This window comes from Argiope bruennichi, chromosome 2 (genome assembly GCF_947563725.1).
Source record: "Argiope bruennichi chromosome 2, qqArgBrue1.1, whole genome shotgun sequence".
Taxonomy (NCBI): domain Eukaryota; kingdom Metazoa; phylum Arthropoda; class Arachnida; order Araneae; family Araneidae; genus Argiope; species Argiope bruennichi.
Window position 1 is genome coordinate 887,788 of NC_079152.1, and position 16,515 is coordinate 904,302.

Here is a 16,515-nt window from a genome sequence, read left to right on the forward strand (position 1 = left end):
TAATATACAACTGACAAATTTTGAACAAAGTGACTTGTGATTTTCCTAATACTCACTTCTCCTAAACATGATTATTGAATGAGAATTCCATAAAAATTAAGGTATTGTAATTTTTAAACCAAACTATTTCTATTTATAATAAAAAAGTGTGTATATGTGCTTGGGCGAATATGGAATATGTTAATAATAGTGATTAACATATTCTTTTGAAAGGTATTGATGTATTTGAAACAAATTTGTTTAGTTATTTTATAGTTATGATATTTAAGTTATCAGCTTCATATTAACTTTTTCAGTTAGGAATGAGAGGAAAGGAAGCACTGACCACAGTCATATGCCATGACATTGCCTCTAGATAATGTTCAAATTCAAAAAGACATTGGATTTTAAATATTTCATGTCAGAAATATTTAATATCTATAATTTTTACAATTAAAAACAATAAGTAATGCAATTTTTGACTGAAAATAAACAAAAAATATAAATATTTTTCTCACAAAGCATTTAATTTTTTTTATGTTTCTCAATGCATCATTTTTTAAAAAAATATAGCTCAATACATTTTGTAAAATTGTATTTTCAGCAATAGCTAAATTAAACAAATACTTGATATGGTTACAATTTATACCTGAGTTACACTTGAAATGTATGAATATAAAGCCATCATTTTAAAACTGGCTACAATGAAAAATTATCAAAATTAATTCTCATCAACTATTAATACCAATATTTACTGCATTGTTTACCACTATACACAATATATTTAGATTTTAATATACTGTAAAAGTTTAATTTACAAATTATATTTAATACAAATTTTAAATGTTTTACCCTTTGATTACAAACACTCCATTTAGCATGCATTAATTTAGAAATGCTTTTGTAACAGCACAGAGATCATTTTATTCTCATCTACACAGTATAAAATTTAAAAAGGTTGAGAATTGATTACTATACTTCCATGTTTTTAAAACTGTTCCTATTAATTGTAATTTACAGACAAAATCAAATAATATTTGAACTATTACACCAAAAGTCATTAAATATAAAAACTTTTAACTAAACTAAAAAGAAGCAAAATTTAAATTATAGTTAAAATTATAAAAACAAATTAATAAAACAATTTATAAATTTATCTTTTCTAGAATCAAAAAATGCTTACCCAGTAATTTCTTCACTAACTGTATGCTCCACTTGCAATCGGGCATTCACTTCAATAAAATAGTGATCTCCTTTTTCATCCAAAAGGAATTCAACTGTTCCAGCATTCTGATAGCCAACTGATTTGGCTAACCTAATGGCATCATCAGTCATTTTCTGTCGGATCTATAAAATAGGGTAAAAATGGGAAAAATCTGAATAAATACAAAACTGAAATTGAAATTGTAGAATAATGTTAAATATTGACCAACAGTTGTTTTGCAACACAGCATATAACATTATATAAGACTTAAATGATTCATTATCATGAACCATTAGGGGCATCACACCTATTTAATTAGTAGCTCTTTATTGTTTCTTGCATTTGTTCTTCCTATTTTGTTCTCAATTTCAATTAATTTTCAATTTCTATTAAAATCTTGCCAATAAATTTGGTGTTGTAATTCAGTTTTCTTTTCTTTTATTTTATACTATCTTTGTTGGCAATTCTTCAGATTCCTTGTTTCAATTGTGTTATGCCCTTTTTTCATCATTAAAATAAATATAGAATCATTCTCTTGTAGCTATTTATACCTTTCTTTTTGTGAATGTTTTTACAAACCATCATATTTTTTTTATTCAATACACTCTCCTAAATATTTTAGTTAATAATGATCAAATATTAATAATTTATACATTATAAAACTATTTGTATTCCTGTTAATAAAGCAACTTTGCAGTAATCCTTACAATATTTCATGTTCATCATATTCACTTTGCTTCAAATATTGTCATTTCTATGTATCTACAGGGTCATTTCATTTGCTGCTAAGATTTTGTAATCAGAAAAAATTTTGAACACACTAATTATTTTTGATTTTTTTTTTCTTGTTAATTACAAGCAATAACCATTTGCATGAAATGTGTATGAAACCTTATTTGTTAGAAATTTTGAATTTAACCCATCATTTAAATATTTTACAAATAATTTTGATGTATTACACAGAAATTAAAATTAGAGCACTCATACCCTCCCTCCCTCCCTCCCTAGGATTTTGATGTTTCCAGTCCAATTAGAATGAAAGATCCCACACCCTTCAAATCGATGAAAAAGTTAGTCAATAAATAAAAACTTTAATATAAGAAAAGCATATGTTCAACATTCACATCACTCCAAATAGTAATGTTTAATTTAAAACTCAATGTAATTATAAGTACCATTAATACAAAAACTAGTAATCAGCCCAATATTGTTTTTGTCTAAAGCTTCTTACCAACAGTTAAAAAAAGTTATACTCGGATTTGATAATTTCACAATGAAGGAAAAAAAGTCAGACATCAATGCATGAACAATACTTCTCAGAAAAAAATATTTATTATTTACACCAAGCAAATAAATATTTTTATAAAGAAACAAAAATGGAATGGTGTAACATTCCATTATTCTAAATGAAATACTACAAGTAATATAATATGCAAGTAATTCTATGATGAAATCTGTTTTTATAAACAATTTTTAATATAAGTAATTGTAATTTATTATTTTTATATCTTCTTTAAATGCTTTTATGCATGCCATACTTTTAAAATAATTTCTAAACTATGCGTTAGTTAACTAAGTTAAGGTACTTAGAACTAAGCTATCAACTAAGTTAAGGAACTAACTAAGGTTATAGTACTCAGGTACTTCACTTATATATGAACAGTTGACTACCTTTAGAACCATCACAGAATAAAACAAAAACTAGTTGAAATTGCCTGAATTTTACATATATAAATTATTTATATTTAAAAAAATATTATGTATTAATAAATAAAATGTAGAATAATCAGTAAAACCATAAATAAAGTGGTAAAACATTACTTCCAAAAAATTCTTTTCATCTTTACAACTTTTTTATGTTGAAATGTCTGATCAGATTTGCTTTATACTATTGTCAACATGAAAAGTGCATGGTATCATGCTAAGTAGTTCAAAAATTCAAGGATTGGCCAAATATATGAGTACTAAGGCTTTAATCTCACTGCTAATTCTTTTATTTTTATTATTTCAACCATGCAATAGGCAACAAAATTCAAATATTTAAAAAAAAATACTTAGTATAAATAAATATAAACTTACTGATGCACTAAAATTAGGAGCAGGTGCAATTTCGACAACTTTTTGATGCCTTCTTTGAACTGAGCAGTCTCTTTCAAACAGATGCACAACATTGCCATAATTATCACCTATTATGCAAAAAAAAGTATGAGTCTCTAAAAAACAGGACTAAAAAATAATGAACAAAGCATCAATGCAAGAAATTATGAACTAAAAACCTACTGATAAATTATAAATTATTTTAGCTCAAAATAATAAAAATCTCCGAGTTTGAATTATAAATATTCTTACAAAAACTGATACATTTAAAAAATTAAGAATCGTTTAATTAACAATTTCACTTATTTTCTGTTTCTCCTCATTTATTTATTTATTGAAAATTAAACTATATTTGCATTTAACTGGGAAATTCAAAACCATTGCACTGATTACAGCATAATTTCTATTGTAAGAAATGATATGGGAGGATGAAATCCTTACAAAAGGAAGATTAAAATTTTGTTCGCATATCAATAATTTTCTTATGTGAATTTCCTTGGTCATACAAGAAATGCAACAATTCATTCCTCTAATAAGGTAAAGCATTCTCTATAAAAACTTTTAATTTGCTAACTGATACAACCAAAGTAGGTATTACATCAGCCAATAAAATTGGAGGGCAAAGAGAGAAATTTCAGAATATTTAGACAGTCGCATGCAGTACATCAATTGCACATCAATGGCAGTGCACAGGCTTTGAAGTATTTGATATGAAATGGATAACTGCACAGATATTACCCATCTGACTAAGTCACATAGAACAATTATTATAATTTTAATATTCCTCCAATATGTTTTGTTGTTTACAAGTAATTCATTTGTAATCATTGCAGCTATTTTAAATTGCAATGTATATAAACAAATAAGTTTTAGAAACTTATTTCATCATCCAAAATGAACAAGCATCATTGTTTCAGACTAAGAAATATTCTTTTCTGTGTAATAAACTAAATCCAACTCATCATGCATTAAATGAATGATAAAATATTAATGAAATAAAATAGTTGATATTTTAATTTAGATCTATTTCAAATATTATATAAAATTGTAATAAATTTATAAAAATTGTTGAATCAATTTCTACATATTTATTTAAAATAAGTTTTAGGTATGCAAAATTAAATTTTAGTAAAATAAACTTTTAAATTATAATAATATTTAATCGCTCATATTTGTTTCATTCGCAACATGCTATAATTCTAGAGATGTGTATTTTTTATTTAGTTATTTAACTATCAATGATTCATGACAGAAGAATAAATAATGTCGGCATACCACTTTTTATGTTTTCGCTAAAAAAATCTGATATAAATTTAACTTTAAGACACAATTATTCATAAAATTTTTAAAGATATTAATTTAAATAAATTTATGGTTCGAATTTTTCAATTTTTTTTTTATATTTTCCATTCAAATGTTTCATTTTCAATTAGAATAAAAGTTTTAAACTAAGGATTTATGTATGATTTAATTATGCTCAATTTAACTCTAAAAATAACGGGAATAAAAATGTAAATATGTTTGCCAATTATGTAAATTTATCATAGAAGCAGAACTGCACATGAAATCAACTCTAGGATACATATTTTTTATATATATATATATATTTGTTAAGATTAGTATTTAGGAAATTTTGATCTTTTCTTTTCATTTATACATTTTACTAGGGTACATATTTATTTTTTTATATAACTGTTAAGATTAGTATTTAGGAAATTTTGATCTTTTCTTTTCATTTATACATTTTACTAGGGTACATATTTATTTTTTATATAACTGTTAAGATTAGTATTTAGGAAATTTTGATCTTTTCTTTTCATTTATACATTCATAAAAATATATTTATAAAACATATACACATAAAATATAATATTCTACTTCCCCCAATTGTTCGCTATTTTTATGGTAAGCAGTTTAAAATAAGTTTATCAACACTTCTTAAAAGTTATAAGCTAATTAATGTATGTTATTGGTGAGTTAAATGGTTTTATATAATGTCATTACACTTTAAATTAATGTCTCCTTATGTTGTATTTTTTCATATATTATTTTTTGAAACATTAAGGCTTTTTAAAAATTTGAAATAAAGGTATAAAAATGTTTATGAATGTTCTAAAATGCACGTTTTATAGAAATAGATATGAAATTCACTCTAAGATAAATGATATTTTTTATTTAAAATCAAATTTAAGAATTTTTTTATAACAAAATAAATATAAGCAGCAGAAGAAAAAAAACTCATACTAAGTTTCATGTTATTATATTATTAGGTATTTGGAGAAAAAAAAATTGTAAAAAATATGCATATTTAAAAAAAAAATCTTAAGAATTTTTAAAAAGTCCAACAAAATTTTAGAAATATTTTACAATAAATCTAAAATATTTTGTGGTTGATAAATAAAATGTTAACTTACATAAAATACACATAATTAAAATCTGATTAAAAATATCGGAAATAAAGCAAAATGTTAAGTTGGTATTCTGCTACCTTAATACAAATGTTGTTTTATTGCCATTTAGTATTAATTGCCAATTGTAAAAATGTTATGAAATCAAACATGTGCAACAGACAAAACAGGAAAAGATAAAAATTAAATGGGACTCTGTTTCTATTATTAGGTTTCCAAATAATAAGGAAATCGTACCTAATATCTGAACCTCTATATGACGTGGTTTTTCTATAAATTTTTCGATAAACACAGATCCATTGCCAAAAGCAGCTGTAGCTTCAGAGACAGCACGGTTAAAAAGCTCTTCAAATTCCTATCAGAAAAGCAAAAGCACACACAAGTATGAAAAAGCAAAATAAACAATTTAAATATAAAAATGCAAAAAAATTTATAATAATAAATTCAATAAAATCTGTTTTTAAAAACATTTTTATTAGTTTATAGTATTCTAAATCCTGTACAGAAATTAATTCAGAATAATTTCATTTAATTTATTGATAGTTATAAATATTAAACTATGTTTTCTTCAATTCACTATTAGGTAATGGATGTTCGAGACATAGATCAAAATTCAATTAATCTGATTAGTAACCGATATATTATTTTGAAAATACTAAGCTAGTATGTTCTATTAAAATAAAGAAATGAATAAAATATGAAAAATCTAGCACATTAGGAAATAAATGGAAAACAAACAACAAAAAAACATCTTTACAAATATAAAACTATTTATATTCATTAAAAGAGTATCCTAATAATTCAGATTAAGGTCATATTTCAAAACGTTTGTTTTACTTAAATCATTTAAAGCATATTAAAATATATCATTTTTTTAAATGAATTCTACGATTGAAAAAGAAGCATAGTTAAAATTTATTGCGAGTAAAAAGAAAGTTTAATTTTTTTTTATAACCTTTTGAAAGAGGATCCTTTAAAACAATAAAGGGAAAGGCAATAATTTCAATGCTTTTTAACTATTCAGTAACATTGTCTTTGATAATTTTTATGTAGTGCTTCAATTTGATGCACATTTTCAAACAGAAAAGGATGAATTCAAAAGGATGTTTATTTAAAGTGTCCACTTTCATCCTAGTTTAATAGATAAATTCTAAATTCTTAGAGATAGGGATATACTTCCAGTTGGAAATATAAAAATGAGAATATATATATATATATATATATATATATATATATATATATATATATATATATATATATTTTCCAAATAATGAAAAAAATTATATGTTGTTTGAGTAAATAAATAGAACTGAAAAAATTATGATACAAATTTTTTACATATAACCTCAGTCACATTGGTTACACTTAGCAAAATATTTCTGAGAAACAACATGCAAGACAAAATGAAAAAGAGAGAGAGATTCATTTTTCTGAAGCTTTAGTTACCACTATTATGAACCTTTTCAATGATTAAATCATGGAAGAAATCCAATCAACAGATAATCCTCAATGAGATGTTTCCTCAATGAGATCATTGATAGGCCAAAAGTGAGAAAATTAAAACCTTCAAAATTTAATTAGCTAGGGACCAAAGGAGAACTTTTTTTTTTAATCCAACCATGTCTTAAATATTTGACTAAAATAAATAACAAAGCCAGGAGAATTGCATAAAAATTTATACATCATAATTTTTCTGCAGTTTATTAAATATTGAGTCAAACAACATAAATTGTAATTATTTACATCATTTAAAACATTTTTTTAATTGTAAGTTTATGCTACAAATTGTAAATGAGTCCTGAGTAAAATGTACAGCATGTATTTTGACTTGTTTATTGAAGTTTTATTTGTTGGCGATTCTCAAAAGTATTACAAATCAACCCGCGGGGGGGATATATATATATATATATATATATATATATATATATATATATATATATATATATATATATATAATTTAAACTGAATTTGAAATAGCTGAAAGTTTTACTAGAGATTTGTTAATAGTAATCACAATGAAGAAGATGAAATAGAACTATTCCCATAAAAATATTAAGAGTAATTTGATTTCTTGAGATACTAACTTGATTCTTAGTATATCAGTACAACTAATAGGAATATTGAAGCTAAATAGCACTTCAAGGATTTTTTTTTTTTTTTTTACAATCAAGAAATGTCTTCATATTTATCCTAGACAGAGGAGGTTCTCAAACAATGGTTTATATACCACAAATGTAATATTCCACTGTTTTCAATGGTGCAATTTTTATATAGAGAGGTATTAGCTTGATTTTTACTATGTCTATACTACTAATAGGAATATTAGTGCTAAATAGCATTTTCAGTATTAAATTATTCCATTTTGCAACCAATGAGCATATTTATTCGCAACAGAAAAGGTTCTCAACATATGATTCATACACAATACTGATATTATATTCCATTGTTTTTGATGGCACAATTTTTATGCAACAGATAGATCTAAATAAATGTTTAAGATTAACAAAAAATGGCACCCATTTTAACATTTTGGTTATAGTCTAATTACTAAAATATTTGCAGAATTTTTCTGTTTACCTAGCACCCCCCCCCCCCCAACTAGATTAGTACCTATAACAACATATATATTGGCATTGGATTATTACAGTTCTAGGATTAATACTAAAATCAATAATGGATAATTAAGATAATTTTGCTAGGCTACACTTGCAATACATGACAAGATAAATTCAGCAGGGGAAAAAATAAACAAAAAACATAATTAAAGACATAGAGACAAGAAAACAGCATTATGAAGCAAAAAAAAAAAATCCTACGGAAATTAAACTATCATTGAAAAACTACTGGAAAATACTATGCAAGACTTAAGATCAAGATTTATTCCAATTTTCTGGAAAATTTAGAAAAAGAAGATTGAATAAAAGGTATTGTTTTCTATTGTTAGAAACTTAAAGAGTCAGCTTTTCAAATACATTTGACATGACAAAAATATTATGAAAGTTCAAAAGTGATAACTAATATAATTTTTGGTAGCAAAATAATTTTCAATAATGCATTTAATGATAAATACAGAACATGGTGTCAAACTGAATCTTAATTACATTTGATATTAATAAAAGTAAAGCTCAACCCAACAGGCCTTAGTTGTAATAAAACAAATTTAAACATTGCATTTACACTCGTCAATACAAAAGCTTAAAATTCACTAATATTTAATATTATTTACAGTTAACTGGTATTTATAAATAGTATATTTGCATTTTCAATTATATAAGTTTTATTTATTAATATAAAAGAATATAATTTGTAACATTTTATTCTAAGACAATAAAAACTTCATTTAGGATGGATTGATTTTTTTTTAAATTGAAAGATGTTTTTTGGTACAAAAATTTCTACTTTTTAATGAGGCACAAAAATTTTTTAAAGCTGAGAACCCTTATTTTATAATAAATACACAACACACTGCATATAATATTTTAAATAATGAAGTATTTTAAAGTTCTAACAAACCGCCATATTCTTCACTACACGCATCCCTCTCCCACCACCGCCATAAGCAGCTTTCAAGATAATAGGAAGTCCATGCTGCTCAACAAAGTTGGTGGCATCTTTCAAATCTATGATAGGAGTATCAGTACCAGGAACTACTTTTACATCTGAAACACATTTAATAAAAACAATTGAATAACATTCTTTTATAAAAAAAAAACTAAAAAGCATTTTATTTTAATTCATTTTTATTTTCTAATTCTCAAATCATAACTCAATATTCTACATAATTTGAGATCTTCTACTGTTTCATTTTTCCTTGAATTCCTTATGAAATGACACCATCCATAAATAAGATTATAAGCAATCCATTAAGTGACAGTTCATTCTGAAAATATTTAAATAGTGCATCATCATTGAGCAAACACAAATGTATAAGATTTCAATGATCTATCCACATGGAAAGTGGATAAAAAATGGATTACAAAATTACATTTTAAACCATTCCAAATATGAAAATTGCTAAGGTAAATAAAAACAGTTTAAAATTTCAATTAATCAAAGTGAATGCATATAATTTTCTGACAAATTCATTCAGCCTTTCTATTTATACTTTTTTTACTGCATAACTGGCAGATATGATACAAATCTAGTATGCAGAAGATAGAATTAGTAGAGAGTAATTACAACAAATTATTCAAACATAATACAAATATAAATAAAAGTTCACCATTAAAATCTTGGCCCAGAAAATAGAATTCCTCGCATTTCTTTTATAACCATAAGTAATAATTTTACTGATATGCCCTTCCTGTTACTTTATCTAGTTGATATGATAATTCTATGGACTGCATATTGTAAAAATTATTCAATTAAATATCCTACAATCAAAAATAATTTCAATAAAAACAATTTAAAATATTTATTAGTGCAACAAAAGGTACATTTTTTTTTTTTTTTTTTTGAAATTTTTGCCAATTTTTGCTCTCCAATTCTTAAAATCACTAGCTGCAGTATCACTAGCCCAGGTTTCACTTGCAATTTTTCATTATCTCGAGAGACAGAAGGAAAAAGTAAAATACTAATACTTTAAAGTTGAACAATTTTATGTTAAACACCTTCAAAAATTCTAAGATATTCAATTCAGCATAATAGCAAACTAAAGATTTCTATTAACATTATCAACCTCATGTTTAGTGCATCTGTATATAAAGATTGTCTGGAGCTAATAGTATATAATTGGCTGTGGCAATAACATAGTTTGAGATTAAATTTCATTTTAAGAGATTAAAAAGGTTAAGAAAAGACAACCTACAAGCTCTTAGATATGAGATAATAGTCCATGAGTTAATACTTAATGTTATAATACATGTAAATATATCTTAATATATATTGCTACTAAAAAGAGAATTCCAACAACTATAATTTCAGATAGCGTGCAAGTAAATAATTTACATGGAGTAAAATACAATATGAGCACTCAAGAATACCAATTCATATATAAAAGAATATGTATTTAGAAAATAATATTGATTATGCTTATTTATTTTTGCTGAAATATTTTTGACTAGGAGTAGAATTTAGGATCTGTATTCTTAACCGGTCAATTTCAAGAGATTTGTCATTTTAATTTTCAATAATGTGTAATCAAATGATCAAAACTCAATACTTAGATTTCGAGTCAGATGATATGGCAGCAATGATAAGAACAATCAAAAAAAAATCCAGACTCCAGATATTAAAGAAAATCCAAACGTTTGCAATTAGAAAATGAAAACTTAAAAAAGAAATTATTTTTAACACATTTTAAAAAGTATGGCTTTCAAGTTCGCATAATAATGTAAAAAAAACTGAAGTGAATTTATTCAATAAACTCAAATTTAATAAAAAATAGTAAAAAAGGTATACAATATGTCAGTCAGGAACGTTAAAATCTTAAAAATGCTAACATACGAGACAAAATTAAGTGAAATAGTTAAAGAAATTACCTCAGTTTTAAATGATAGTGTTTAATTACCACACATGCATATTAAAATTTTTGCTTTTACTCTATGTAATAAATATATTTAAAAAATATTAGTATGTTATTTTACTCTATGTAATAAATTTAAAATAAAAATGTCTGCAGAAAGCAACTTAACAGATGATATATGAGTTTAAACAGAGAAATAAGTTTTTAAAAAATGAAACTCATAAAAATTATGTTTAAATTCATTGACAAAATGATTAAAAATCAATAGTTCAGGAATGAAATTGATATCACTAAAAAGCTAATTTTTTAATTCCAAGATAATATGAAGACATTTTACTGTGAGGCGCTTTCTACAAAACTTTTAGCAGAACATAAGAACATTCAATTCCTATTTCATCCCTTTTAGAAAGTAGCAGAGACTTTTTAATACTATGATTATTGTTTCTAAGTGTTAAAGAATATGTGTGCCAAATTTTGCTTGAATTTGTTAAAGAATATGTAATTGCATAGGTTTCAAACAAACAGATTTTCAGTTTTATAAATATAAATTTATAATAAAAATAATATCTTAAAATTCAATATTTTAAAAAAATTCACCATCAGAAGACATCTCTCGCACCGAATAAAATTAAGTAATCCATTAACTGATGGTAAATTTCAGATAATTTGAAATTGTATATTGTCAATGAAAACACATAGGAGTATATTTTAGAATAGTAGCCCATAAGATGAATTAGAACATGATTATAAAATTATGTCTTTAGAAAAATAAAAAATAAAAAAGTCAAGTTAAATAAATGGTTACTTGTGTATTAACCACGTATACCATCGGCTAATCTTCAACGATACTATCTTTACTGCAACCACTGATTAATCGTTGAAAATACGCCGAATACATTGTATTAACGTATTGACTTTGTTAATCAATTGACATGCGATTAAATCTAAAATTCGCCAAAGGCATACAATTAAGGCAATGCAACAAGCACTTATAAATGTGTGTAAGAAAAGTGCAACAACAGTTTTCAGAGCACCTACCAGCAGCTATAGCAGATTTCCGAGCTGAAACTTTATCCCCCATCTTTTCCATAACCACAGGAGACGGGCCAATAAATCGAATACCAGCTGCCAAACAAGCTTGAGCAAAATCTGCCCTTTCAGACAGAAAGCCATATCCAGGATGGATAGCATCAATGCTGTTTTCCTGCAAATCAACACACATCTTTCATTAAATCTCTACAAATAAAAATAATATTTATAAACCATTTGGATGCTATAAAAACAAAAATGTTCATTAGATTGTAATTCAAAATTCTATGAATTTAGTGAAAGTTTCAAAATAGTTTACAGAGTTAACAATTTTTTAATGATTAAAAATCATGATTCCAATGGATTGGAAAGATTATTTTATTTTTAATGTTATGGATCCTACTGATTAAAAACACTGCAGATATTTTAAATTATTATATTTATTTGCTTTCGAAGATGTCACAAACAATATTTAATGGAATTTTGAACCATTCTCTAAAAATTATTAAAAACTCATCGCAAAGTTTAATTTTTGACAACTTGTAATAATCAGTACAACCTAGCATTTTCCCAAATGCTACTCCATTCAGAAATAAAAACAAAATGTTTAATGTAATTAATATTCTTGTTTTAATTAAACATAAAATTGCTAATCATAGATTTCTTGTTTTATACTACAATATATATGAAAGGTATTTTTAAGATTAAAATAATGTATATATTTTTATTAAACAGGCATGAAAATATTTCCATTCCAAAACAACTTTAGATACATCATCAACTCATTCAAATAAGAGCAATTAATTATCAATTATCAATGCAAAATTACACAAATCATTATTTCAAATCCATAACAGCCCTTGATTCGGTTAAAAAAATTGAATAAGAAAAGTTCATTATATTCAAAACGCATTTATTAATATGAATATAGATGATTTAAAATATTTTTTTTTAATTTAAAAATAAAAAATATTCCTTTTCTAAATTTATAATATTTAAGAACAGTTAATGTTTTCTAACCTGAAATTATAACTTTATTGTTGATATGGATTACTGAACTATTCTAATCACGGTTTACAAAAAAAATTGAAAATAAAAAATTATTATTTATAATATTAGAAGAAAGAATGATAAAAATAACCCAAAAATATTTTAAATATATGAGTACATAATATCATTGCAATATTTTATTGCAGCATTAATAAAAGAAAAAAAGTATAACGATTTATACCAAAAATGTGAAGAACAAAATCGAATAAATTTACAAATTTTAAACATTTTTTTTTTTTAATGCCTGGGTAGATATTGACAAATTATTACTTCATGCTAAAAATCATTCTAGATTTCAAGATCCAGAAATTTTAAAAAGAAAGTATAATTAAATTCACATCTTAAATCATATTTTTTTATAAGGCGCATAATTTGGAAAAAAGAATGCTGTATAACTTTTTATAATAATATGCTACTATTAACAAGTATTAATTTAATTATTTTTATAATTATATATTAAAATTACATTTATTTTATGCGTATCATAATAGGCCATACTAAAAGAAGTTTAAAAAAGAAAAACTTTTGTAGAAAAAGTGAGAACCAATTTTTTTTTTAATAAAAAATCTAAGAGTCAAAAGGAAAATCGTAAAAGCGAAAAGCGCTGCAATTTAGTATTAACACGAAACGTAACAGAGCAGTTAAATGACTGCTTTTGTGACTTCAATCAATTATTAAATTCCCGATTCTCATTTTTCTTGAAATTACGATTTTTTCTATAATATATGTTGTTGTTGTTTCTTATGGCACTTTCCATGGACAAGCCCGCTGTTCGAAGACAGCCGATTTTAGCCTGAGGGGGAGCGCCTCTTGTTTCTATAGTAGCGCAATCTAAGGTCAAGAGAACGACTTAGCTACACACACGTCACAATCCTTTTTACGGGGGAATCAGAGAACGATCACCACTGATCCAGTACCCCCTGTGGTATTACTCTCGACATGGAGGACTTTGTGAACAAGACAGATTTAACGCGCGTCAGCCACAAAGCACGCGGGGAATTTTGGCCGGCGGGGTTCGAACTCGCAACCTAAGGGACGCGAATCCGATGCTCTACCAACCAGGCTATCCCGGCTCTATAATATATAGCTGGGTGTAATGTAGCGGACCTCCCACGCGGTGCACTCTGGTCAATACTAAATCTACTACGGCTTTGTCTCCTTCCTTGTGTCGTTGACATTTTACGGAGAATTTTTGCATGTAGTGTCAAATTTTGAGACTGCTTCAGTGGAATGCTGGCGGCCTCTCACATGACGAAAGGGGTGCAAGAATCCTCCGGAGACTTTTGAAAAGCCTCTCATTTCATTCAGTCAAACTCTTGATACAAAGAAGATATGCCTCCAGGATAAAGCATAGAGCACTGTGTGACTCTGCTGTAAGCCATGGGTTTGAGGATACACAGTTGATACCAGATTCTCCTAGCAGTGCAGTTGTGACACTTTTCCACCTTAATACAGGCCATGACTGTTTGCCCGCGTACTTGTATTGGCTCGGCCTTTGCGACTCCCCCTCTGTGCGGACATCAACTTTTTTGATGCTACTCATCTTAACTCGTGCTCTGCACTTGTGTTTTTAAACTGTAAATTTCAGAAATATCGGAAGGTTTGGGATCTAGTGGCGTCATAGCCAATCTTCATTTGTAATAAATAAATAATGTATAGCTACATAAGTTTTCGATATCTATTTCTCTTCTTCCGTTTTCCCCTATAAATATATGTTCTCTACAATTATCTAACGTACGCAGTCTTTTGATCGATGGAAAATATAAGGAATTTTATAAAGTTATCTGAATTTAAATCTCAAACTTACTGTCAGTTTTCCAAGAAAATATTATCCGATCATGTTTCGATGATCAAATAATACGATAATTCAAAATAACGATAATTAACGGTAAATAACGATGATTCAAATTCGATCAAATCTTATTGTTCAAATTTAAATACATCAGGATTGTGGTCAAAATTCCAAACTGATAAAAAATATTTCTATTAACCTTTCTTTCTCTCATGATTCTAAATAATTTTTTTCAAAATTAACTTTTTCCCAAATTCTTATTACTTTTTGCAACATTAACCCTTCAGATGGAATTAAGAATAATTATATTTGACTAATTTTTTTTTTCCTTCGCGTGTACTGTGTGCTTTTGCAAATGGTATATTATAAATGAAATAAAAATCTGCTATTGAAAAATTAAGGCGCATCCAGTATGCCAAACATTTCACCGCAATGGCAAAACCTTACAGGATATCAAGAGGGTACATTTTAGAAAATATTTTACATGGAAGCTAAATTTGCTTTTATAACACTGTTGACAAGAGAAGGGGGGGGGGCTTGTAACAATATGTAAAAGAACAGTAATAGTACAGTTTGTACAGTAACTTATACTTAAACGAGCACTGACGCATAATAACTAAAAAAAATAGCCTACTATTCATCTTAAATAACTGACAAGCTTTTCGGATCTAACAGAAACAGATGAAACATCAATGACCGTCGTAAAATGTTCATCAAATGATGATAAAATACTATACAAGCTTTTTTCAACAATGAAAAGAGAGAAAGAGAGAGATTAAATACAAATAATAACTCGAAGTAATAATAACAACTCGGAAATCATTTTCGAAAAGATCAATTTTCTAAAAAAAATTAAATAAATCATATGGTGCTATTTTCCAAGCGATAAATTTCAGCAAAGACGAGTACGTGAACAAATGGCTTTGAATGTATTTTATTCTACAAGTAAGAAAAAGCAAAATGTCCTGCAGTGGTTCGAGTTCTTATATTCAAAACTCTTAAGTGGTTTCATAATCCACAGTCCTCATTAACTAGCAATCTAAACTTTGGAATAAACGACATTTTTAGACTCAATGTTAGACGCATTTGTGTTAGGATTGTTTGGAATTTCGAAGTTAAAAACTTGGCAATATACAGGGCGTCTATAAATGAATCACCTAATCAAGATTTCTTATAATAAAATAAATGACAGGAAAAAAGATTTATTGAGTTTTATTGATTCATTAGCCGTCTATGGTGACACGTTTGTTCACCAGATTACTGACTGTAGAACTAACGACTAAGAAATAATTAAAATTTACTCACCTCATTCCGAAGATAAATTTGAAACAGACGCAAATAAGGCAGGCCTCACAAGTTATTTGAAGCATTTCATGTAACGATGATGCCTAAGAATGACAGCTTTGGATTCTAACATATTAAAGATTGGGACGAATCATAAGCTATTCAGAATCAGGCCTTTTCAGCGACTGAATGGAATACAAAAGTCAAC

At 26.2% G+C, this 16,515-nt stretch overlaps 1 protein-coding gene across 3 annotated transcripts in view; it reads right to left on the reverse strand.

Moving 5' to 3' along the window:
• Positions 1–16,515, reverse strand: part of LOC129957117 (pyruvate carboxylase, mitochondrial-like) — a 108,014-nt gene that overhangs the window by 45,100 nt on the left and 46,399 nt on the right. For all 3 annotated transcript variants that reach the window (XM_056069292.1, XM_056069276.1, XM_056069283.1), the window contains exons 4-8: positions 12,191–12,356; positions 9,202–9,347; positions 5,926–6,043; positions 3,263–3,369; positions 1,163–1,326 (exon numbers count right to left, since the gene is read on the reverse strand). In XM_056069292.1, the coding sequence (XP_055925267.1) occupies positions 1,163–1,326; positions 3,263–3,369; positions 5,926–6,043; positions 9,202–9,347; positions 12,191–12,356 (701 nt within the window). The remainder of the gene's footprint in view (positions 1–1,162; positions 1,327–3,262; positions 3,370–5,925; positions 6,044–9,201; positions 9,348–12,190; positions 12,357–16,515) is intronic.